At 45.6% G+C, this 25347-nt stretch overlaps 3 protein-coding genes across 4 annotated transcripts in view; all 3 read right to left on the bottom strand.

Annotated features, from left to right (window-relative positions):
• The window catches only part of prr36b (proline rich 36b), a 28577-nt gene extending 17389 nt beyond the window's left edge, over nucleotides 1-11188 (bottom strand). The window contains exons 1-3 of one of the 2 annotated variants that reach the window (XM_086132370.1): nucleotides 10866-11188; nucleotides 6336-6534; nucleotides 239-914 (exon numbers count right to left, since the gene is read on the bottom strand). In XM_086132370.1, coding sequence (XP_085988496.1) covers nucleotides 239-845 — 607 coding nt within the window. In that variant the 5' untranslated portion in view covers nucleotides 846-914; nucleotides 6336-6534; nucleotides 10866-11188. The remainder of the gene's footprint in view (nucleotides 1-238; nucleotides 915-6335; nucleotides 6535-10865) is intronic. The other variant, XM_086132369.1, reaches the window with a different exon arrangement.
• A 5080-nt stretch (nucleotides 11189-16268) lies between these two features.
• LOC147192336 (mucolipin-1-like) lies at nucleotides 16269-21255 on the bottom strand. Its single transcript, XM_086133709.1, has 13 exons — nucleotides 21037-21255; nucleotides 20160-20392; nucleotides 19707-19868; nucleotides 19316-19472; nucleotides 18842-18923; nucleotides 18657-18753; nucleotides 18284-18383; nucleotides 18077-18183; nucleotides 17258-17407; nucleotides 17066-17167; nucleotides 16841-16963; nucleotides 16504-16710; nucleotides 16269-16403 (listed from the first exon to the last, which is right to left on the bottom strand). Exons 1-13 carry the CDS (start codon nucleotides 21071-21073, stop codon nucleotides 16269-16271), a joined length of 1692 nt encoding a protein of 563 aa, XP_085989835.1. The 5' UTR covers nucleotides 21074-21255.
• Nucleotides 21256-22302: 1047 nt separating this feature from the next.
• trappc5 (trafficking protein particle complex subunit 5) lies at nucleotides 22303-25328 on the bottom strand. The gene is made up of 3 exons (XM_086132516.1): nucleotides 24455-25328; nucleotides 23269-23541; nucleotides 22303-23069 (listed from the first exon to the last, which is right to left on the bottom strand). Exons 1-3 carry the CDS (start codon nucleotides 24506-24508, stop codon nucleotides 22773-22775), a joined length of 624 nt encoding a protein of 207 aa, XP_085988642.1. The 5' UTR covers nucleotides 24509-25328; the 3' UTR covers nucleotides 22303-22772.
• Nucleotides 25329-25347: the final 19 nt, after the last annotated feature.

Genomic DNA, 25347 nt, shown 5'->3' with positions numbered 1-25347 from the left:
ACAATGTACGGTACAGTACGCGATGTAGGTCAGACACATTTCTTTTCATCTGTCATCAGGATTAAGGGCAAATGCAGCGGTCACTCTTGCATGCCTAATTTGTGTACTGAATCCATCTCATGAGTGCGAATGCGTCGCAATTTCCATTTGCAGCCCGTTCTGCAAAAAAAACGTCAGCCGACATATGTTATTCTACATCTTGACGGCAAAAGGTTTCACGTGTGACATTATTACCAACCTGGGGGCTTTTTCGCAGCAGTGGCCGCGCCGGTTTTAACGCCGTTCACCGTGGCGGATGTTGCCTTCTTAATTGCCGCGGCTCCCACGGCAGACTTTGCACCTTGAGTGGCAGACGATGCCGTTTTTCTTTCAGTTACTTTGGCCGTGTTCCGAGGGGCCGGGACGCCAGCTGTTGGTTTCTTGGGTGCCGCAGAGGTCGGAGTGCTCTTTTTCTCAAGGGCAGGCGCGGTCTTCTTTGTCACGCCGTTGCTCTGGGGCTTGGACAAGCCATTGGATAGGCGGCTCGAGGTCGTGCTGAGCCGCGAGCCGGATGCGGTCTTCGTCACGTTGGTCGTGCTGGGTTTTGTTTTCTGCAAGGTCTTGTTCGCGGTCTTGGCTTTGGGGTCCCCCGAGATTTTGTTACCGGTCTTGGCAGATGAGGATTCCTTGGCCTTTTCCGGCCCCGGCGGAACCACATCTTTGGGCCGCTGGGCCGCTTCCTCCGCCGCTCCGCCGGGTCCCTGACTGGGCTGCTGCCCCGTGACCGGGGATAACTCATTGACTGGATTCGATTCTAAAGTTTCCATTGGCTCCAGTGCTGCAGTAATAACCCCATCTGGTTTCATCTCCTCTTTTAGAGAAGTGGTCTGTCCAGGTCTAATCGGATTGCCCAAGATCTGGACGCAGGTCTCAGTCTGCAGAGACAAAGGGGGGGGGGGGGGGGGGGGTTAGTTTAAAAAAACAGCAAGACCAGACTAGCTTAAAAGAAGAAGACGAAGCTCTCGCGCACTCATAGCTGTAATGCATGCTTCCTCCACGAAGAGTAGCCAATTTCTCGCCAACAATTCACACTTTATGCCAGCCAATAATGCTTGTCCACACAAAACGACGGGGTAAGAAAAGTCTTCGCTGAGCGTAAGTGGGCCAATAAATCGGAGTCGCACGAACAACTGAGGACAAGCGACAGGATGTGAAGCATATGAGGGCAGATAAAGGGCAACCATCTGTGATAAAAGCTGTCATATATTGTCAGCATCAATGTTACGACTGTTTTTCATTTAGTTTCATGAGCCACTATACACTGGGTTGCGCTGAGGGAATGGAAGTCATGAGGTGGGAAGGCGTTTCCAAACGGGACGCGGACTTGGCTTTTGGTCGTGAGGCAACCATGAAGGCAAAGCAGAGGCCAACTCCAGGAGGATGTTTGGCCTGGGGAGCATGGGAACAAAGAGGCGGGTGGGAAAGAGAAACAAAGAGGAGGAAAAAAACTCAACGTGGAAAAAAAAAATAAAAAAAAGAAAGAAAGAGCTCATGACGGGATGGTATTTGTTAGCCTAACTCTAAAATCCAGACATGTTTCGTCATCCTACTTTCCACTGACCTCAACTTGCGTGGCTCAAAGTCACTGTCCTATTTCGGGAAGGCGTCACATCATCATCCCGGTGCCTCAAACTTTTCTCTCTGTCCTTCTTCAGTCGCCCCTTACGCACGTTCCAAACTAAGTACCATGTAATTAGCAAACTAAAGTAGCAAACTTCACTTTTACAATTTTCCCCTCCCCGATATCCCGACCGCCCCCTCCGCCGCCACCACAACAACCCTTCTCACACCATCCATTTTGGCTTTGCACAGATGGCCGGAGCAGCTGAGCAAGGTCAGAAGGGGAAAGAAAAAAAAAACGGAATCCCAACTACAACATGCAAAGTCATCTCCACTTCAATCACAACCTGAGAAGTTGAGAAATGAGAAACGGATGTCTGCGAGAGAAGTTCCTGGTGCCCAACCCTTCATCGCAGGGGCATTTTCAATGCCGTCAAAGCAATAATGGGAAGAATGGGAAGGTTACAAATCAACCGGTGTGAGGAAATGGAACTTAAGAGAAAATAAACAGACTCTCCCCACCAAGATCGCTTGGATCGGAGGTGGAAAACAAATCCAAGCACCAGACGAAGAGCCAGAACAGGAAACAGTTGAAGTAAAACTAAATATTCATGAACAGCAGACTGATTTCGGGGGGGAAAAAAAAATCTGGATTCACACACAGATTGACAAGTCACAACACTTCTGGGAGACAGATGAGCCATCACTGCTTGTGAAAGTCACATCAGTCACTCCAAAACGTGGATGTACCTCTTCCAGCGTCAATGCTGCCTTCTCAGATGAGCAAATCACCCAGGCCATGGACACCAACACCCCACCGGTACCATCATAAACCCCCTTACTGATAAAAAAATCCATAAATGTATAACATTCACAAGTTCATACATGAAATGTCTCGTCTTTGTAGTTGAGACAATTGAATCTAGGTTGAAAATAATTTGCAAGTCATTCTATTCTGCTTTTACTTATGTTTTGCAAAACATTCCAACTTCCATGGAAAGTCGAAGTCGAAGGTTCAGAAGTGAGACAAGATGTGCTCATGATATGCTTCCAAACGAACGACTCATTTCCGACTGTGAAAATCAACTGAGGAAGCTTGGAAACGGGCAAGCAAATCTTGCTCACAGTCTGGTTTGGAATCTCAGCGTGGCCTTCTGGATGAAACTTGATTTCAAAAAAAAAAAGTCTGTCTGCGATTGGAATTTCAAGTCGTGAAACCAGGCACCTCGGCAGCTCCCGTCAACGGTTGCATTATCCTGACCACACAGACGCGCGCGCGCTCACAAATGACCTATACTCACGTGTAATAATATCGGGAGTGACTACTTCCTAAATTGTTTTCTTCCCTGTTTTGGCGAGAGAAAAGCAGAAGAAAGCACGGAGCAGCAAAGAATAAAACGCCGCCTTCTCCTCTCAAGTTGTCTTATTTCTTCAGAATTGCTTTTGCTTCTGCGCGTTGTCATTTTGCCGGGGTGTGCGCGGCCTTGTCATAAATACTCGCACGGGGCCTCCGAATAGCCTCCCACAATAAATTTCTGGCGAGCCTCAACGATGAGCCACAGACACGGAAACCCACCCAAATGCTGAAGAACCAAACCGAAAAATGTCGTTCGAGATTTGAATAGAACTAGAATTATAAGCGTGGGAATGATCATTTCTACACCTTCGGGTAGTGATGTTGGTTTTGTATTTTCAGGCCACCCGATGTTTACTTAAGTCGTCATGATTGCACTTCGTATGCCTCAACCTAAGCTAATCGTGAGCAAGGCAGCGACGCAAGGCGAGATCATCCCTTCCTAATACCTGCGCTGGGTCATCAACAAAACGTGTCTGTGTGTGCGTGTGTGTGTGTAGAGTGCTTCGATAGGCACTGTCAATAACTGGAAGCCATCCAGCTCTGCATAGGGACCGAAGCTTTTCTGGATGTCTAGACAGAAACACACAGTTGTTGAATAATCAGGTCATCAGCATATTTCAACACAGAGGAATCACCTTCGCTCGACAAGCCCGACTTATGTGAGAAAAGGAGGTCATTGCAATTTAACCAAATTGTAAAAGGGTGGCCAAATCTGAATGGAAGCCAAGGTTGACTTTTTGTGAGCGAGAGTTGCATCCATTTTTCTCTCCGACTGCAGCACGTATCCGCCCGCATCTGCACTTAACCTTTGCGGGTCGGAAAGTCGAGAGATGCTTCCTTGAGGTAAAAAAAAGGCGAAAAAAAAAAAACCGCGAGCCCTCTCGTCGCCTCACTTTGTCCAACCGGCCATCCGTGGGCAAGTATGAATTGTGTGAGTAGAAATCCAACCCTGCCTTTCAGAGCGCACAACTGTGTACACACACACACACAAATGCATTCTGTGGGCCGCCTTCTATCCCCGGGGCCTACTCCAAATAGTCATCAAAGAGAGGGATTGTGGGGGAAGGAAGAAGCAACGGTGGGGGTGGCGTCGGCAAGATGGCAGAAAAGATGCAAAAGAAAGTACGTGATGTTGCTGATGCGGCTTTTTGCTCATGTATCGCGGAGATGAAAAGTGTCCGCAACTCTGCTCAAATGCCGGGCGCAATGCGCTCGCCCAAGTCCGGTACCCGGGACGTGGCTCTGCTGACAAGTTTACATTTAAAGGGAGTCAACACCCACCTGGCCACCATTTCACGCGCCTCTGATTAACCCTGAATCAATTTCAGCGATTAGACTTTTTACCGATTTGTATTTTGTGTTTCTCGCACAAGCCTGACGCTTTTGCGCCAACACTGCCTACTATTGAGAACTGTTCATAATTCCTTTCATCAAGTCGAAGGCTGTAGTTCTGTCTGAAGCCAAGCAACTAGAATGCTGCTTCCACCATGTTTTGGGGTCAGCATGATGTTTTGGGGAGTTTCTTTTCCCCCCCCCGTTTTGTTCTTTAGTGACAGGCAGTTTTGTCTTGGTGCCAAACATACTTCCAGTTTCGCATTATGGTCAAAAGGTTCAACTTCGGTGACAGTGGACCAAAAAATAAATAAAATAAACAACAACACCAAACAAAATAAAAATCTCTGCAGACTTGTTGGAGAATGTGTTTGGGGGGGGGGGGGGGGGGGTAATCCGAGGCTGTTGAAATGGTAGCACGTGTACACCAACTCCTATTTAAAATGAGTTTGGCCGTGATTCGGTTAATCCCCGAGCATGGCCACATCCCAGTTATAAGAGAGTGTGCACACTTGTGCAACCACATTCTCTCAGTTGTTTATTTATATTTCCTCTCTCTTAAAAAACATGGCGTGCAGGCCATGAGTCACTTTCATAGCGTGATAAGATTGGTGGGTAAAAGTTTTGAAGTTTAACCGTACCCTATTTTTTTAATACCACAAAAAAAAAAACAAAAAAAAAAAACACCATGTGCTGATTATTTACATCCACTGTTAAAGCTTGATTGAATTATTTCGGACAATGACCCAATGAAAAAGGTTTCATCAATAAGACGGCCAGCGGGAACATGCATGCTGAGGTCTGTTTTTGGGGGGGACATGGTTAATGAGTGTTTGGTGACCTTTGACCCTGTAATTGATGTGTTTTTATCTCGCGCTCAACAAACACAAGATGCTCAGCTGCGGCGTTTCATCTCTGACCTGTTTAAAAGCATTGCCGGTCATGTGACACAACAATGGTCGCGTTTGTAAAGCAAAGCCGGAGCAAACGTCTGGGCAACAAATGCACTATTTGTGTCATTTGTGTTTTACTTCCAGCATGATCGTATTTGGAATTTTAAACGCTCACATTTTATATCCACACTTTCCGAATCATTCAAAATGTGATTCAGAACATTTCCCCCGGCGGCGTGCCCTATCGCAGCGTGTATGAATTTACCGCCGTATTTTCTCGGGTGTTGAAATATTGCGAAATCGACACCACATTTGCACTTTGTTTTCATTTCGATCGGGAAAATCAATATTGCGCGCAATAAAAGCGCAGACGTTTCGAAGCACCCATCACAAATATATCGTTCAAAAATTATTTACCGTATTGTCAAAAAGATCGTCACGGCAAATGTGCTTTTTGAAGCTTTGTTGCCCGTTCCTACTTTCCACAGTGTAATGAATAATAGACTGTTGGCTTGCTTAGAGCAAAAAAACGCAAATGGGCCAATAGCCTGATTCAAGAGGCCTCATGCGTGTGTCTACACTGTCTCTTTATAAGGAAAGTCATTCCTCTTTGAGGGGAGTGCAACAAAGTCGGATTCAGCCCCTCGCAGGGGGGCGGGGTAAGGGGGTGAATGTCAGAATCGAGACGCCCCATCCTGGCATGGGGCCGGAGATTGTCCATTCAATTGCCAGCCAAACACAACCGCAGGCGCAGCCAACTACCTATGCCGGTTAATAAACTCACGAGGTGCACTATGCGTGAAGACTTTTACGACAATCTCCCAAAAAAACAGAGATGACAAAAATCTTTCTGTAGCCGTGGCAGGATCGGAGCAGCGAAATGGAGAGCATGAAAGATACTGAGCTGCCCGCATCAACGGAACACTTATCAGAGCATAAACATTCTCCAAACACCCCCGACTTGAGGTCAGGAAACCGCCTCTGTCCCTCACACAAATTCCAAACAAAGCAGGCTGCTCCGAATCGTCAGTAGGAGGGCTGAGCGAGCAGAGAGCTTCGGGACGGGATGTCTCCCACCCCCCCAGCCCATTACATGACATCGCATGGCAAATTGTACCTAAACTCTACATCAAAAAATTGAAACACACACTGACCTTGCACAGACTGGCGGGTTCAGAAGAAACACGGTTGCAAGTCTACTCCCCTAATTGTCACTGCCAACTGAAGTTATGGACATCAATCACTTTGTAGTACTTTCACAGTCTGGGAAAGTGCGGAGACCTTCGATGAGCTCAAACGCATCGCCGTAAGGACCAACAAGTGGCGCGGCGTCTCCTTGTTGACTTCAAACGTCTGAAAGAGAGCAGCAGGTTGCGTGACAGGCACCTGGTTGACAGATACGGTTGGAGTGATTAGAAAGGCTGGCGCTAATCCTCAGGACTCACTGGACTTTCACTCCAAGATGCCCTTGAATGCTTTCAATAAAGGTGAGATGTCGCGCGGAGGCTAACCGCACGATGTCAAATCGACACATTTGGAAGATGTTCGTACATATATCTAGCAAACGTCGGTCATTATGTTTGGCCGGTATATTTTGAACGGAGTCTCCTGGATAAACAATCCAACCTGTCAAACGCAGTTATTCCCTTGTTGCCGTCGCACTGAGAGAGGTGTGCGCCCCTCAGGGGACGGGCAGATTAACACGCGACAGAGCGCGTTAACCCCGGACAAAGAGAGATGCTGATCTTGTACAGTCGCCCTCAACTATCCTCAAAACAGTGCCGGGGCAAAAGGGGGTAAAGAGTGGCGATGGGGACACGGATGACGTAAGGAGGGACACGTTTGATAGTTGTGAACTCGCCGTGGCCCAGAAATGACACAATGCTGCGGTGGCCGAGAGGTTCGGGCTCAGTCAGACGCTCAACAAAAGAGGCTCGAGACACAGTGCCCGGCGACCAGCCACAAACGAGGCTCCGGCCACGTCGGCCCCCGATTACAGCCTGGCCGGCGCCCGCCGCCTACCGAGACTTTCAGGGACAGTTCAGAGCTTAACGGTGTGGATATTGAATCCCACGAGACAACGCGGGGGGGAGTCTGGCCAGCAGCTCCGTAGACAAAGTGCATTAGTGGGCAGGTGTTCCTCTGATGCTTTTAACCTTTCCCCTTGGAGATAAGGAAAATGGCAGGGACTCTTTTTAAGTCGGCGCACATTGTATCGAGAGAATCCAGCAACAGGCAAACTCGGGCTAATTTGTAACTTGAAGAGCTTGTGGATCATCTCCATAATGGGCTGTCTGCCCACAAACAGGCTCCTCTCTGGGGGTAAATGAGATCAGCCAAGCCCGGGACCAGCTGGTGGCTTGGATCGGTGACAGAAGATAGAACAGAATCTCTCCCACACACACACACACACACACACACACGCGCGCAGACACGGCGGAAGAGGTAAGACCAAAGCATCTGGAGAGGGTGGCAGAAATGCACCCATGAGGCTTCGGCACTCTGCCTTTTTGCACAGCACACGGACGCAGACCGGCCAAGTCTAAGTGGAACAACTGTGTCCATAAGAGGATTAGGACCCGTTTGAAATGGAACAAGACGCGTTCCAGATGGAATCTGATCCTTTGCGGGGAAGACAAACAATGTGAAGGGTCGAGCAGACGCACCGTGCTCACGAGGGGGGACAACTCTCGACGAAAGCGACCGCGTGTTCAGCTTGCAACGATTCATCTCAAAACCGCTCTTGGACCGAGCCACATGCTGTTGGAAGCAGTCAGGTCAAAAACATCTGACATAAACACGACGCGATAGCTGCTCGACCAGACCGGTGACTTGACAACGGAGATAGCAATGTGCGCAAGAGGCAGTGAAACATCATCAACTGACAAACGTCCTGCAACTCTTGTGGCATTATTTTCATTTGTGTATTCATAGCAGCCAACTGTGACAGAAAAAAAGGATTGTTGCCCGTCGTCCACCCACGAAAGGCATTCAGAATGTCCAAACGTAGCAAATTATTGCAGCTGCCGGTTTGGTGTAGACCGTCAGAAACAGTTTGGGAGAATCAGACCTTTCCGCCCATTGAATCATCGTCATGCTGAAGCTCCCGCTTTGTTGCCGTTGTTGTTGCCGTGGCTAAACTCGGAGCTCCGCATAACATTTGACGACGCCGAGGGCAGGGATCACGAGTTCTGGATGAAAAAAGACGGACGACCAGAGGCACAGGCTTGCCCTTGTCACAATTGAGATTTAGAGAACTGTGGGGGGATTTCATTGTGAGTCACACATTCACCCAACACCAGTCCTGAGGCGAAGGGCGGGCTGACTCACAAGTCTATTAATGCGACAAAGAACAAACATCTCCCCTCTTGGTTTGAGGGGCCAGCTGGGAGCAAAACTGCTCATTAAATTCCAAACGCCCCAAAAACACAAGCTTCTATACGAAAATGACAAGATCGTTATTGAGCTAAAAATAATAGTCCGTGTCGTTTTTTTTGGACATTATTCATTTTTTTATTTGCCCTTTATCATCTCCACACATTTGTCAAGTCACCTCACTAACCTCTGTAAAATCTTTCAATGATTTATTTGTTTCTTGTAGGTACTAAGCAGGATTTGCAAAACTGCCTTAAGAGATTTTCATGAAACTTTGGAGAAAAATAGATGGCCCGAGCCAAGGAACCCCCCCCCCCCGCCCTTCTATTTTGAGTGCGATCCAACCCAGATGAATTTGCAGCGACATGAATTTTTATTTCTCCACTTTATGACATTTTTGTTCATTTTTGCGCCAATATTGTTGTCGGCATAGATATCTACAAAGTTGTACCTTTTGCTGCCTACGCAAATGAGGACTGTTCAACTGCGCTGAAGGCCTGCGCCCATTTGAGTGTCACCGGGGGGCTTATTTTCCCCTCCTTACAATGGGTGGCAGCGACATTACAGACTCTTTCAACCCTGTTACAATTCTTCTCAACAGGGTGCACATCTGCTAGTGACAAGGGAAGCAGCGATACTAGCTGGTTAAGCACACACCGGCGATACCGGAGGAGCTATACAATTACTACAATGAAGTCTGAACTACAAGAAGGAAGTCATAAAATATCCTTGGCCAAAAATATGTCATTTTACGAGATACAAATAGAATTTGTTCCGTAACACGGATCAGTTGAATCTCAAATCATGGCAGGAAAATTCACAAATGCCAGGTCTCTAGGACAGACGGTAGTCGCTGGTCAGACTGTTGTTTACAGGTTTGGGTGGGAATATTTATATTACCGGTATTTTGTTTTCAATCCAATTTGATCCTTTTGAACCCATTTATCCCCCAAACCAAATTAAAGAACCTAATAAAAGTAAAGCATGGCTTTTAACGGCATCTTCATTCAATTCCATGTGATTGCATTAGGCCGTGGTCTGTGTGCCCTGCCTTCTCCGTCCTCCATTTCCCTGCCACACCACCGACCAACACTGTGAGTCAGCCGTTCTCTCATCCATGGGGGCGGACAAGCTGATGTCGTTGCCCACCTCGAATTCAAGAGTCATGGAGTGTCTCCAAGCCCTTTGTGGCTGAACCTTGAAAGTGCTTTTATTAGTCAAGCTAAGATGCCTTTTACTTTGATTGATGCCAATACCTCAACATCCCACCAACAGCCATCCACGCCCACTGTGGCCACTGAACGTCTCCATCACCTCAAAGGGAAAATGACAGCATTATGGAATGGTCAGTAATATTTTCTGATGATTGCATGTTGTTAAATGCTTTTGGTAAGTAATTCTGTGGCAACCGGCAGCCATCTCTCCGCCCCATTGTTCAGGGTAGGGGTAATGTGCCTTGTTGCGCTCACTCACCAAGTGAGTGTGTTAAGGAGCAGCTCTCAGCCCCGACAGCCATAACTCCTCGAGCACAATAGCTGATCACTTTTCGGGGTGACATTAATCAGTCCTAATAACGTGCCAGCCTAATAAGTCTTAGCTACCCCCTTCTTGGATACATTTCAGCCATTAACAAGTGTCTCCTAGGTGAATTATTCATGGACCGGACTTCAAGTGCCCTAGAGCGAATGCGCGTAGAAAGTTGATTTTTATTTTTGCCGCAAAAACAACAACAACAACAGGATTGTCATTTCCCTCTCGAAATGACACACGAACATTTCTCCGCACTCACCCAGCACCCCCAGAACAATGGGCATCCGCCACATGGGGAAGGGGGGGATGAGGAAGCGGGGGTGAATGGAAAAACACCGATAAATCTTGATGTGGAATGTAAGAGCACACAACCTAAAAAAAGGCTGATCATTTGACAAAACTAGACCATACATCTGATTTAGCATACTTTCACCGGTGCGGTGGCGGGCTATTCCAGCTTCCACGCTGCCTGCCACCGCCCCACCGACCGGTTTCCATCCATTCCGAATGTAAACTAGCCTATGAATAGCATATAGACACACGTAGGAATACATATTCACCAAGAAAAATACTGACATTTTCATAATGACATGTCACGATTCAGACAAACTGTTGAGTAGCGGGGGTTTTACCGACGGCAAAGACAATAACGCGAGACGCCCGTTCTAGAGCCGAAAGGGCGTTAAAGTAAGCGATGTTTGGTTAAAAACGGCGTCAATGAGCCAAACGAGAAACGAATCTACGCTAGTGTGTTTGCTCAATTTCAATGTCGTGCTTACCGGTCAGTGCGGCGGTGAGCTAGCAAAATCCTCGCCAGCTACGCCCTATGTTAGCCGGTTCGCGCCGACTGGGTCCTCGATCGCGCCGGGTACTCAAAGAGAAAGTGAAGATGAGGCGCAGGCGGGGAAAAGGGAAGACTCGTAGAGCTGAGGCTAAGACTTCGAGTCGAGCTTCTGAATAAGAAACTTCTTGTTCTCAAGCGCCGTTTTTCTCCCAAGTGATGCTTGTGTTCGCTGGGAGGAAGAAAGACACCGAGTGACGCTTCATTAAGCGCGCGCGCACACACACACACACACGCGCGCAGACCGCTGAAGCGATGGATGGACAGGCGAAGGCGAGGAATGCCTTCACATGCTACTTGAACGTCGGAAAACTGACAATACACCAAACGACGAGCGTAAAACGCGGCTTGTTCTAGCCATAGATTAAACATTTCTTTTCTTTACCAGCAGCTGCACCCATTTATTGTTGTCTTACATATACACATTGAAAGGCACCGTGGAATTATGCTCCATGTTCTCAGGATACAGTCTGACGAAAGTGGTTTTTTTTGTTGTTGCTGTTAGTTTATTTTTAGTAACAATTTGCATCGAGTCAATGAAAATGGCACTCGCTTGTTTGATTTCACAATTGAAAACATCTGATGTAATGTAAAGGATTGCAGCAAGATAATGATAACCCACCGAGAAGAGGATATTACGAATATCCCCTGAAGGCATCATTCAACAGACAGCGCGCCACGCCGAAATTGAAAGGCGTGAATAGCGAATAGCAGGGGGACAACTGCTTTTTCTAAACACAGCCAATCACCTCCCTATGTGAGGGATTATTCAAATTGCAGATGATGTCATCTCTTGCAAGTCACCCTATCTCTTGCCAGAGTTTCTCTTAGTTTGTTCCCTCCTTCTAGGCCCCCCAAGATCCCCTTTCTCTCCAAAACCTTTTCTTCCTTTCTTCACGGATGAATGCGCGCACACACTCACACACGCACGCCCGCCCGCATACAGAGACCAGAGACAGACACCCACGCCTTTCACGCTGCATTGCAAGATTGTTATCCGTCTATAAACCTGTTTGTGGCATGTATTATATTTCGAGTCTTCCTTGTCTTTTTTTCCATATAAGGAATGGGAATGATAAAACTAGCCAAATCTTCATATGTAAGTGCAATAAATCCATTTTGTGTGGAAATTGAAGGTAACGTGGCATCCCTGACTCGAAGCGTGGAACACCTGTTGACCCAATCAGCCAAAGCAAACAGAGCGGTATTAGTGGTGGCAAAATCAATAGAAGGAGCACCGGTGTTTTGGTCAACTTGTGTATAATTAGACACTGGCGGGCTTTGTTTCACAGCTGACACGCTTTTGTTTCTGCGCCGCGCTCTTCATCAAAATGGGGCTTTTCATCATAGACCGGGCGGGCATGCCGCCTGTCTGACTGTCTGCTGTGCTGTTGCTCAGCTCCCAGCAGCCGCCTCGCCAGTCGGGATGAGCCAGGCTTTTGTGTCCTGCTCTACTCTGGATGGGCGGCCATGCTTTTGTGTCCAGAATGAGAAGTTTTACTCTGAAGCTGTACCAAACTGACATTTTGAGATGATGAACAGGATGTGCAAGAATACGGTCCGTCATCACGTCACAAAGAAGGCACGCTCAGTTACCAAAGTACAGCAGAAACAGGTGTACCGCCTCATCTACACATCAATTTGCAATTCTATTCTTTTTCAGCGTGATCAACTGCGAAGGTTCCACCGTGTGAACCTAATTTCTGACACTTTGTTGGGCTCTCTGAAAGTCCTTTATAGATGTTCATGCAATGTTTTCTTTTGGTTCTTCAGCTGTCCGTGGACCTCAGACTACTCTCCATCATGTTCGAGGCTAGTGCATCATAACAATTAGAAAGCTTTTGGGCAGCATCTGCTGTTTAACTACGCTTAACTTGCTTTTAACAATGAACGGATCCATTAAAATGACATCCTATGGCTTTTTGGAAAACGGCTGATCATATCGTACACGGGAAGGTGTGCTTATAGAGAGGCAAAGGAAACCGTGAAGAGGGTGGGGATTCCGGGAAGCTCCGAATGCACGGTTGCTTGATGCTGATGCACGTATTGGCATGGCCCACAGAAGCCCAACAAAGAGGGGAAGTTGTTTGTTTTTTTTCCCCTCACAAGCAGTTGCATGCAGCAATCGAGACAGGAAAAGGCCGGGCTGTGTACCCGACTCCATAGCTTCCGTGTTATTTATCTCATTGTTTTGACCTGACCATGGACTGTCCAGCTGCTGAACAACAACACAAAGAGGCTATCTGGCAAACGCATGGGGGCGGGAGACGTTATTTACAAGGATTGTCATATTGCTTCCTGCACTAGAGCACCTGCAGGCTGAAAGAAAACAGCAAAAAGGCGTCATCTCCACTGCCAAAGTCGACCAAACCACAGAAGGAAACAGCTCACAAGTCATTCGACACAGCCTTCACATCGCACACGGACATCTTTTGCCCAAGCTACTCCCGACTCACTCTCTTTTCAAGTGTTCTTATTTGGCAAGGTGATGCCTTTATCGCTATGTGATGAGTATCATGCTCCGAATGGAATGCGTGATAGAAAATGGGCAGATCAGTGTACGCAGCTGCAGCTTCACATCATCAACTCCCCAAAGAGCAAACGGTGCCGGCGCGGCAAATCCTTCAACGTGATGGCGGGCAAAATGTTTCGACAAACGCGTAACATATATGTACATACACAAGAGTCGATACACCTAAACATCTTGTTACGTTCCAATACAAAAGGGCATCAAAAACATTCTGCCACAACAAAAGATAATCCTGCCTTGCAGGTCTTTGTCGAGGCATAGGACTGTAATTGACCACGCGGATGCTTTATATCTAGCGAGCTATCATAATTAAGTACAGTACAATGCATTGCCTCTCTTGAATCTGTCTCGGTTGCCATAGCAGCAGTTAACACGGTGGGAGAGGGAGTCAACAGAGGCCCTGCCCAACTGAGGCTTTCCTCTTGGGGACATTGAGGCTGTCCAGAGCAGGTTGGCCGGTTCCCGTCTACCTGATTGTAAGTGCTTCATCTTTTAAATAATGCATGCGTGCACTGAGGAAGTTGGACAGCCATGCCACTGGGCTGCACTCTAAGGAGTGAGTGCGCGCATACTGTATCGCCTGTAACTCTTTCAATTTCATCCATTGGTGATTGAATCTTCGCTGAGATGCATTTTCTTTGGCTCCAGCACAACCTCAGGGTAGTTGATGATAATGGCATAGGAAAACAGTCACGTAGATGAAGAGCAAATGGTATGTTCGTACAGCGCGCAGACATCTAATGCAAGCATTTGTGTTTTACACGGGCAGGAACCTCTTCTTAATGTCTCATCCCTTTAGTTTCTCGATCTATACATGTCTAATGACTGACTGGCTGGCTGCCTGCTCCAGACCGAGCCAGCATTCTCCCTCCAGTGGTGGCAGACACCGACAAAACACCCGCCCATCCAAAAGGGCCTGGTAGCCATTAAGGAGGGTGGCAGTGTAGCTCAAGCAAAAAAATCTGCCCGACCTCTTCGCTTGGGTACCAAGATCAATATATGAAAATATACTGAAATGCAATTACTTAAAGTGCCTATCGGGCGCCCCCCACTTATTCAAACACGGAACACTCACTGGCCCCATGCCACAAATAATTTCCAGGTTCTCAATTTTCCCGATGAGACATATGAAAACATGCAGTGTGAAGAATACATTTTCATGACATTCGAGACAGACACAATTGCAACCTTGGTCCAACACACAAGTGATCCAATGACTTTTTTTTTTTTTTTTTTTTTTTTAAACAACCACTGACACTAAGTCAGCTGTCGAAAATACCACACGTAGAAACAAGAACTTGACACCGTGAGACTATTCCGTATCCTTTTTTCCAACACCTTTTCAGTGAGGTTAGTTTAATTCCCCGATGCGTGGAAGCCAACATCTTTAAAAAGAATATTCAATAAATATAACAATGCCACAGATGAACTGTACAAAGGCCTTCTTCACAGAGGCTGAGAAACACCTGACTACACGTTTCACCAGTATATTCAAGTACCATTAAATTAAGTTCCACGAGGTGTCAGAAGGCATGCATTACAAACTGTAAACAATGCCACATAACCCAGTGCGCTCCTTCGTTCCTATGAGAGGTATTTTAGCATGTTAAACTGTCAATCAGTCATCCTAAAGTACAAATGAGTGCACATAAAGTTTCACAACTCCAAAGTGGTGTGACTCTAAAGGGAATCAAGAGAGAGGAAAATCATTAAATTCCCTTTTACCTTCTCAGTAGAGAGCGACCGTATTCATTGAACAGTGCCCTTCACGCAGCAAACTGGAATGACATTAGCATTTCATTAAGCCATCTTCAAAAATTGTTCCCTTTTACAACAGCTTAAGATTTGTACATATGCCCTCAAATCAGATAAAATGAGCAATTACCCTTTCTCAAACGGCTACAATGTCATCCTACAGACATTGCAGGACTCCCATACTTTAAAAAAAAATCACATAAACCTACTCTAAAATGTTAGGCTTTGGCAAAATGTCCATTGGAAGGGGGGGGGGGGGGGGAAATCACACAGTTGTCTTTTCCTGCAGGAGATTCACCACCTGCATACAGCACTTTGGAAGCAAATAGTCAGAAATGCTCTGTGCACTGGTGTGCAGTCTTTTTACAGTTCATACATATTGATGAATCAGCGGCTGGCTGCAGGGCTCGTCCTTGCGCGTGCAGCCATCAAAAATTTTCAGCCAAGGGAGAACAAGAACAAAGGGGGGGGGGGAATGGAAGAGAGCATGAAGCAACAGCCTTGACTGTAAATGTTACAGAAGGCATTTAACATACAGTACACGATGGACAGTCTATTCTACGTGCGTGTACATATAAGATTTAGAAGACACCGAAAACAAAATCTTAAAACTAGTGTAAAACGAAAGATAAAATGACAGCTTTAGTTCACGTCATCGGTGATGAAAAGCTAGCTCGCAGGGAATTATTCACGCAGAACAAAAGCCAAATTGGCCCGAGTTTCTGTGTTTGAAAGTGCTACTGTAACAGCGGGATTTGGAGTGCGACATCTGAACATCAGCGGGACAGAGGACAGAGTGGTTCAAGGTCAGTCAGTTCTCTGCACAGGCATCATCATCATCATCATCCTCCCTGCTAGGAATTCTGCAAAAAGGAGTGCGGCTCAAGTCAGGTGGAAACGCGGCCAAGATATGGTGCAGCTCACTGAATCAACAATTGGCCCTGAATCGAACCTAACTTCTCAAGTCTAAATTGAAAAGGGACGTGATTACCACTTCAAATCCGAGATCTCGACACACACATTTCGATTAAAAACCCAAGTCTCCCCTCCCCCTCCTTACCAATCACAGCAGCAGAAAAAGGAGCACGACGGCCCCTCGGGACCGCGGAACTTGCCAGAGCTGGGCGTGTCTGTGCACTCGGCGATGAATGCGTGAAGATCGCTGACCCGTACCTGCTCCTGCGTTTGGGCCTGTTGAAAATAACAAAGGAAATCCTCTTTCGGCTGCCACATTTGATCTTTGATTCGCGTCGCCTAAAACGTTTTGTCTCGGGAATTGACTCGACTGTACCATAATGGTGTCGTAGGCTCCGGTGATGAGCGCGATGAAGAGTGACAACACCATGTAGATGAAGAGGGAGATGAAGGTGTAAAGGTAGACCTGGCTGAAGATCCACACCAGCGTGCCGGTCTGCTCCATCTCAGCGAAGGTCACAAACATGTCATCTCCGTTGATCAGAGAAAAGAGGCACTCTGATACCATGGGCAAGGAGCGAAACTGCTCATGCGGAGGGACGTTCGTAAAAAGGAAACAGCACACGCACTCTTACGCTTAAGTTACGAATATTCTGACATGTGCTTCAAGCCAGAATGTTTCACGGCGTGCGCGCGGGTGTAGCGTACGCTACCTTGGTATGATACGGCCCCAGGACAATCCATCCGCAGAAGCAGTATCCCAAATATATGGCCGCCGCACAGCAACAGAAGCGGATGACATTAGGGAAGGCGGCTCTGAGCGTCACAATCAAGATCTGGGGTGAAAAACAGAAAGGGAGGAAACGATTCCTATTCCTTCAGGGGAGAGAGACGGCAAAAGTGTGGAGAGTGAAGTTTTGGGTGTGAACGTGTCTTACGTTGTATTTCTGAAAGAAGCTGAGATAACGAATGACTCCCACCCACACCAACAGTGTGGACGTTCCCAGCAGGATTGCACACGAATCATATGATGACAAATTCTTCATCAAAATGGAGACATAAGTCATGAATGAGTATTAATCAAGACGACGAAGAAGCGGGTCACAATATCAAATTGTATGTATTACGACCTTGGATTCAATTCCAATCTTGATGAAGCTGCCGATGATGGTAAACATATCGCTGACAATGAGCAGAATATACCAGCCGTTGACGAACTCCAGTCGGTCTCCCCAGTTTACGCCGCGGCCAAGTCTGCTCTGGAAAAACTGTGCGTATTCCTGAGAAGATAATGTTTGTATAGTAGACACGGTGACTTGCGTTAGCGTTCATAAATCTGAGCATTTCAACATTTGGTCAAATTACAACCTTAAACGTTTTCACGTGATAGACCAAAGTGGCTCATAATTATGAAGTGGAAAAAAAAAAAACGATACATGGCTGGTTCACTTTTGTTTTTTTTCCAGGGTAAACGCAGTGCTGTTATTCTACCTCTGAGGTTTGCTTGTTCAGGGATATCACTGAACAAACACCACGCACCAAGAAACCGCATTTGTTTGTCTCACAGACGTATTTGTCAGTTCAAATCTATAAACTCGCCTTCTCAACTCAACTGCTGCCAAAGATGAAAGAAGCTTGATTTCACAACGGCACCAATTTGCCAGTCCAATTTCAAATCGCTGCCCATCTTAAGAGCCACGTTCGAGACTGGTGGCCTAAAATAAAGAGCGAGCCTCGCCTTGACTCAATTAACACAAAACGCAGTTGATGAAGAGAATGAGAAGCCTGCGATGCATCATTTTCTCTCCATTGACGAAGGTGCATCGACTCTTGACAGAAGTCACCGAAAATGATGTGCCTACGTCCTCAACAGTGTCCTTGACCTCTTTGAATGTCTCCAAAATATAATGAGACAAAGAGACGCAAAGGTTTGCGTTTTGGTTTCTTACGTGTTGCAGAAGGACACCTCTGAGGATGGAGCGGCCACACAGAAGCAGAGAAAGCAGACAAACCAGGGCAACCAACACGTCAAAGAACTCTCGGGCGTAGTTCTCCGCTGACAGGTGCCGAGAGAAATAATGTGGGTCAAAGGACTTTTGAGGAGGTTCAAAATGGGCTGGGGGGCCCTTTGCCGCCATTTACTTGCAGGTACTCACCATGTCCGGAAACGTTGGGGTCCTTACATTCCTTTATGGAGGCCTGGTTCTGCAAACTGATCTTCATTTTGCCACTGTGAGCTCGGTTATCCATGAGAATCTAGGAGCGCATTCAAAAACATTCCGATAAATACAGTCCAAAAATAATATCAACGTTACCACAGCCAAACTTCTTGTACTGTATGACATATTGAACACTTGAAACAGAAATAGGACTCCACTGTTTCCTATCCGGGATTTCGTGATCAAATTTTTCATCCGGTTGAGATCATGAATCTCGCTCAAATGCAAAAGTTAGCATGAGCATTTCTTTTGAATCGCGGAGTCTGTGAGAAAGGCACACATTTGCTTCGAAAGAAGACGAATAGCTCACCGTGATAGCAAAGGTGTAGCAGTTTGGTATCTCATTATTGATGATGGTCTGAATGTTGATGGCCTTCAGCTGGAAGTCAATCGTTACATTGATCAGCCTGGAGGTAAATAAACACATCATCATTGAGATGCGAACGCCCGTTACAAGACGTGTTAACCTTTGATTGCGCCAGTTAGAAATCTAACTTGTAAAAATTGAGAGTGAAGTTTTTGTAGTCACTCTTTCCAGGAGCGGAACCGAAGCTCGGCGGATCGAGTCCGATGCAGTCTGGAAAAAGGAAGCAGAAAGCAGACGTAGAGGAACAAAATATCATCACATGCGGAAATACTCCAACCAGTCTCTGTTTGCACATCACGTGACACATAATATCCACTTTTCCACTTCCTTCAAAGCATAGAGTACTGACTGAGCATTTTGAGTGCACTTCACGGGATTTGTCAGGCAATCAAAAGCTCTTTGTCTGCCGGATGAGCAGCAGGATTTAATAGTGCATGAAATATTGACTCAAAGGTGGACTTGCAACACAAAACCAAAAACATTCGTATTATTTTTGGTCATTTCGCCGGACGCTGACAAATGGATGGCGGACCGCCAAAGGCCCCGGGCACACACACACCATATGTTGAAGTATAAACTAAGAACAATGACGGCCATCCTACCAGTGACAACATGAGGATCGATGTCAAAAGTGTCATTGACGGGGACGATGGTGCCCCTCTTGTAGTGCCTCTGGCAGAGTGAGAGTGCACTTCCGTTGAAGCCGACGCCTTGCACGTAGGCATATTTTCCCAGTGAGATCTGAGGCAGAGCTAGATACTAAGGGGCACGGAAATGACAAGTGTCATGCGAGGACCATGTCAACATTGCAAACGCAAATGCTCCATGTTCATTTTAAACCCTTCAGACAGGTCGCTATATACTTGTCTCAATTGTCTAATTAAAGAAAGAAGGATACAATCAGAAGTTCACGTTTTTTGTTTTGGGGCGGGGGGGGGGGTGGCTTTTAGATGGAGGGGCCAAAGCAGTGCAGTGACTAACTTGATACGCTACCTGCTCAATGGCGAAGTCGATGTGGCTGTGCAGCTCTTTCTGCATGTGAACAGCCTGAGGAGTGTCGTCCTGGTAATCTTTCAGGAAGAGATGTTTGAATGCCGCCGTGTTTTCCTCTTTAAATGTCACAACCATCTGGTTGCTCAGCCCAAACAGCACCAACTGAGAGACAGGGAGAGAGCAGTAAAATACTGAACAAAGGGTGAAACTACGGTGCGGAATACGGACAGATACTGCAGTGTTCAATCTGTTCTAATCCAGGGGTGTCCAAACTACGCCCCGCGGGCCATTTGCGGCCCAGCGTCCATTTTTTTCAGCAGCCCCCGACGTGACCCCCCCCAAAAATAATAATAACTACATATGAGAGTAATCATCCGGTGGTCACTTCCGGGGGTTTGAAGGGAGGATTTAAATATATATATATTTTTTTGTAAGTGTAAAGGCTTGCTTTACCTGCACTGTGACAATGATGATTTTGAGCAGTTGTAGGCCCAACTTGAATGGTTTGCGTCCCTTGGCATGATACTTGTCACAAGGGCTCATGAAGAAATATTTGAGCTTCCTCCTCAGGGCTTCTTCCTCTTCCTCTTCCAGTTGCTGGTGGAGATCAGAGCTCATTGGTGTATCCCCAAGAAAGTTCTGAGACCCATAACTGAGACCCATGGATGAGAGGATCCTGTCCTTCTCTGTGACAGAAGGGAAAGAAATGACATCCTTACTATTACCAGGATACTGAGCAATGTTATAGTCCTTAAGAGGTGACATTTCAAACTAAATTTATGAGGGAAGATTTCTGTTGTGCTTTGTTTATAGTTTCACTACTCTGCTGTAATTTAATTGGGATTAATATTCTGGATCCCGTGCCAGGTTTGTGCTAGAATAATGGGTCATTAGTTTGGCGTGTCATGTCAGTCACGCCTCTTGAAAGTTGTCAGTTCAGTTTCTGTCAATGTTCTGGTTTGTTCCTACTTCCTATTGAGTTTCTGCAGTCACTAATCCAAAAGAAACCTTTACTGATTGGGTGCCATGCCAATGTTTTTCCACACATTTTTGGGTGACCATCAAATCATCTAGGTCTCCTCGCGTGGACAAAAACACGTACGTTCCTTCATACTCTCGATGAGTGTTTTGCGAGAGAAACATCTCGATTCATGATCCTATTGCACCCCACGTTACCGAATACATTGAAAAGAAAATGAATGGATTACACCCGTGCAAATAATGAATTGCTCAATAAGCAGCAACAAACATGTGAAATATAGTCCCGTTTCAGAAAGCATCGATATCCCTAATTGAATGCAATCAGAAGAGGTCGTTGTTTTCAACAAACCTGTAGAAAGCTCCTGAGCGCACCTCGGTGATGCCATGAGGATGTTTGGACGGTCACACGGGAAACAAAAGGCTGGATATTACCTCAGTAACTTCGCCAGGCGGGTAATTGTTTTCATAATTTCTATTTTTCGGGTCTCGTGTAAACAAAGGAGAGACATTATGCGGCTCCGCGTCACACTGTAAGAACAAGCGCTAGAATGGGAAACATCGCTCAACTTCCTGTATGCCACGTGACTTCGTCATGTGACTGCTGTCAATAGCACCGGCAATGACGCAACGCGTACGTTGACTCATGCCCACACAAAGGAAAATATTTAACATCCAGTATTTTTAGCATGTTTGTTATGGAGATCTCCAAACAATTACCATATGCAGAGTGTCTTATGAAATATCTACCTGACATGCTTTCAACACACTCAAAATTAATAATTCACACAGATCTGGCACTATAAAAGTATTCCTTCAGAGGCTGCTCTCATTGTCTCTCGTATGTAATTGCATCGCAGAAATGGCTCAACTCATGATCGGGATGACCGCAGTACATCTCGTATCCTCGCTTTTAACAAACGTTTCGTGGTGTGTCAACAACGGAGCCGTGTCCGTGCTGAAACAACAGGTCTTCCTCGTAGGTCGGGAAAAGTAAGCGTGTGTCATTAGATGGCGAATGATTCAAACCGCCGAGGTCATTTTTGAAACACGTTTCTCGGTTCAGAGGGATTACAGACTTGAAAGGATGAAGATCTGAGCTGCTTGCTGTGTAGTTTTGTGTGGAGAGTAAAGAGACACGACGTGGCCTCGTCTCATCTTCTCATTTAGGCGACCGCATTTCCACATGCTCTGTTGATATATTCTAAGAAGCATATTTGCCATCAAAATTGAATGATTTGAAGGAGAGGAGCTCGATGACAACACCTGTCTTTACTTTCTTCAGGAGGAATATTGTATTTAATTGTGTGAGCCATAAGCGATTGGACAGGGCCTTTATCAACTACTGTACAGTAAATAAGATGCTTCAATGAAATACCTCGCATATTTACATAATATTGACAAATACAACACAGAGTTGAAACAATAGAAACAAGAGTGATCGTATATGGTACAAAGTGGAATTTCCCCCATTAAGTGTTACTTCATAATGTACAATAGGACATGATGAAGACTTAGAAAACGTAACTAAAATGCATATTTTCTGTTTATGATGCTGTCCGTGCAGCCTGCAAGCCATTTTCACGTTGCACTCTGTCTAAATTAGCGAATCAGGCGAAACCGTAGAGCCAGGGTTTATTAGCCTGTGCCTCTCAGGCAAAACTTGTTGAAACAGGACATGCGGTGTCATTCCATACCCATGTTGTATACATCGGTGTGACAACAGCGGGTGCTTCCAACAAAGACGTGTACACAATGAGTTGCCGGCATTAAATTTCAAGCTCTGGTGGCTAGCGAGCAGTGTTCCACCTCAGTTACGCCGCCGATACAAAAACTCTGGTCCGCTTCAACTCCCGTCCCACATTGGCACCTCAACACATAGGACGGCGAGCTGGGAAAATGTCATCTTAGATGACCAGTGGGAAACAGGTTACACAGTCTTTTGTACAGTCACAAAGTAAAACAGGAATTAATCTTGCAGTTACTCCGAAATAAAGAAGTAACTGCAAGACTGCGCAGAATTCAGTTGTTTGTTGTTATCCTGCATCGATAAACATAAACACCCTCCCTGGTTTTGTCCTGCTGTCCTTATCTGCCATCTAAAGCCTTGTCCCGGACTATGACCGACTCATTAAACTTGATCATAAGCGTGGTGCCCTTGTGCCAGTGGGCAGTGACCTTGGCGGGGAAGCCACTGTGTGTGAGGATGGCCTCCACGATGCCAGCAGTGAAGGCAGCACAGTTTAAGCTACTGTTCTCTTTGGGCACAGAGATGTAAGCATTGATGAGGGGCTCCTTTTCGATGATGTAGTAAGTCTTGTCATCATCATTGGCCTGCTCCAGTTTGTCAGCCTCTTTCCCAAACAAAGACTTCCACACATTCACCTACAATGAAAAGAGTGTACAAATAAACTTCAATGCATTTTAAATGCACTCTCAAAAACATAATTCAGATTTTTGTTTTAAGGAGTAGAAGTCAGCAGAAAAATATTCAAGTGACGTACAGACAGCAGAAAAAATCTACTTAGTATTGCACTTGGTTGCTTCCCATCACGTAAGTTTTGGACTTGTTGAAGGTACAAACCTTGATGAAGAGCAGCATGTTGAGCACTTTTGTTTCCCTCTTGCCATTCTTCTCCCTCAGCACCAGCACATCCAGCATGCCAGCTCCAACACTCTGGCCCATGTCAGCCAGACGTGTCTGGAGTTCCGAAACCGAGTACACTCGACTCTGACAGTACTGGACCATCTCTGAGAACAGTAATGCAAACGCACTGACGCTGACTTCAGTCTTGGGTCTTGTCAAGGGGCGCTCCAAGATAGTAGATTTCCCTCGAGTGAACCGGGTGTCCATTTTCTGAGAAACACAGATTTATGGTTAGTATGATGTTATAAGGATCTGCAATGTCTAAATGGAAAATGCTATTTTAAACACATACACTGCTCAGAAAAAAAATCAGGTGAAATTTGAAGATGAACATTTATAGGTGAACTTAATTTGATCTCACCACTCTTAGAATTGTGCAATGTTTGAGGGAGGGTTTTTTTTTTAACCCTGCAATTTTCAAAGACATCCACTTCTATACCGCTCCGCGGTCCCGTTTGAAGCCTCACGATGGTGAGATGCTTTGGATCATTTTCAGGTTTCAATTTTTTTAGAGGTCACAATCAATTTACTTGTAAAAGCTATGTTCTGAATCATAGGTTCATCCTGGAAGTTCACCGCGAATATAAATATCCTTAGTTTTTTATTTTTGTAAACATTGCATGTCTAATAACAATTAGACCAGGAAAACATGTTTTTATTTAGGCACAACTTCTTTTGCGCTCCTCACGTATAGATTCTACACAAATGTATTCTTGGGGGAATCTTTATTCCTTCAACTCATTAAAATATGAGAACGTTTGAACGCTACTGGTACGAAATACCATAATGAGAAATTAAAATTTAGCTTGGGGTAAAAAGCAGATTATTTGAGAATCCTTTCGCGTTATTATAATGTCCATCCCACTGCGGCTTTACTTCGATTTTCCATAACATATTAGCTGCGTTTTAACATATAGTTGTATTGTAATAGTTCAGTAGAACGCTACCAGCTGGGTGTTAGCTAACTAGCTAGCGTTTGTTTCATAAGAAGAAAAGGCATAATCATTTTTTTGCGGGAGTGGAAACCCAAATGTATATTATTTACTCATACTTGACTGTATGTGGTGGAGGTGAAACTGAATGTGTCAATGTATTTGAGGAATAGTTTGTCAGCCAAACTAACCGTATTATGCTGGCTGTGGAAGCTGCCTTCTTCGTCCCGCTTGTCATGTGACATTTCAGGCAATGATAAACTTTATACCGCCACCTACAGTTCCGGATTAAGATTGAAGCATCAAAACAAATAGCGTACAGTACTGAACAATACTCCACCAAATCCATCCAAGCACAAAGTATACAGTGACGCTTGAATGGAGGCCACTTCGACTGTATAAACCAGAACCAAACGACGCATACTAATTTTAAAAATGGATGGCAGTAGAGTGACGATAAGTATACTATATATCATGTTGCATTATCGAAAGCCAGTTTTATTCAATACTAAAACCGTGAACCCTAATTCAAGAAATGTATAGTCCTTGATAACAAACCTAATTCCGGGACGGCCACTAGGGTACGCTAAAGGACTAATTAAAGCTTCTTCATCGAGCATTACGTTCCAATATTAAAGGTATTTAATGAGGGTGTCAAATTTTAAAACCGGATACACCTGCTATTAGATTTCCATTGACTAAAATACAAGTGAGCCTTTTTTTAACAGCGTCTATGTAAACCAAACCAATGCCAACTGACAATTATAACATCTACAATTGCACTGAACTACAATCTGAATGGAGATTCTAATCTTCTATGTCAATGAAATTTTGTAACGTACACAACCCACTTAGGTATATAAACTACCTTACTAGACACACTAGACCACTATTATTACACGTTATATATATATATTTTTTTCAAAGGTGGATGTACAAAATACGCATCCAGTAATCATTGTCGTACGTGGAATGCCCGAGTAAAAACCTTTAAAAGTGAAAATAAACTTGCTGCTGCAGGGCGACTTCAACTTCTTGTCACCTCCCAGTCGACGTTACGTACGCCGCCGCCGTGGCGTGCCTG

This window comes from Hippocampus guttulatus, chromosome 16 (genome assembly GCF_054856545.1).
Source record: "Hippocampus guttulatus isolate MCC_2025c chromosome 16, RoL_Hgut_1.0, whole genome shotgun sequence".
NCBI lineage: Eukaryota > Metazoa > Chordata > Actinopteri > Syngnathiformes > Syngnathidae > Hippocampus > Hippocampus guttulatus.
This window is presented reverse-complemented; position numbering and strand designations above follow the sequence as displayed.

What these genes read in the sequence shown, in the direction of transcription:
- LOC147192336 (XM_086133709.1), bottom strand. Translation starts at nt 21,073, where the DNA reads ATGGCATCACCGAGGTGCGCTCAGGAGCTTTCTACAG. An exon ending in CGCTCAGGAGCTTTCTACAG is followed by an intron (nt 20,393 to 21,036) that starts GTTTGTTGAAAA and finishes CTTCTGTCACAG; the next exon opens with AGAAGGACAGGATCCTCTCA. An exon ending in AGATTGGAATTGAATCCAAG is followed by an intron (nt 17,168 to 17,257) that starts GTCGTAATACAT and finishes ATTTTGATGAAG; the next exon opens with AATTTGTCATCATATGATTC.
- trappc5 (XM_086132516.1), bottom strand. Translation starts at nt 24,508, where the DNA reads ATGTCACATGACAAGCGGGACGAAGAAGGCAGCTTCCACAGCCAGCAT. An exon ending in TCCACAGCCAGCATAATACG is followed by an intron (nt 23,542 to 24,454) that starts GTTAGTTTGGCT and finishes TGTGTTTCTCAG; the next exon opens with AAAATGGACACCCGGTTCAC. An exon ending in ACATGCTGCTCTTCATCAAG is followed by an intron (nt 23,070 to 23,268) that starts GTTTGTACCTTC and finishes TTTTCATTGTAG; the next exon opens with GTGAATGTGTGGAAGTCTTT.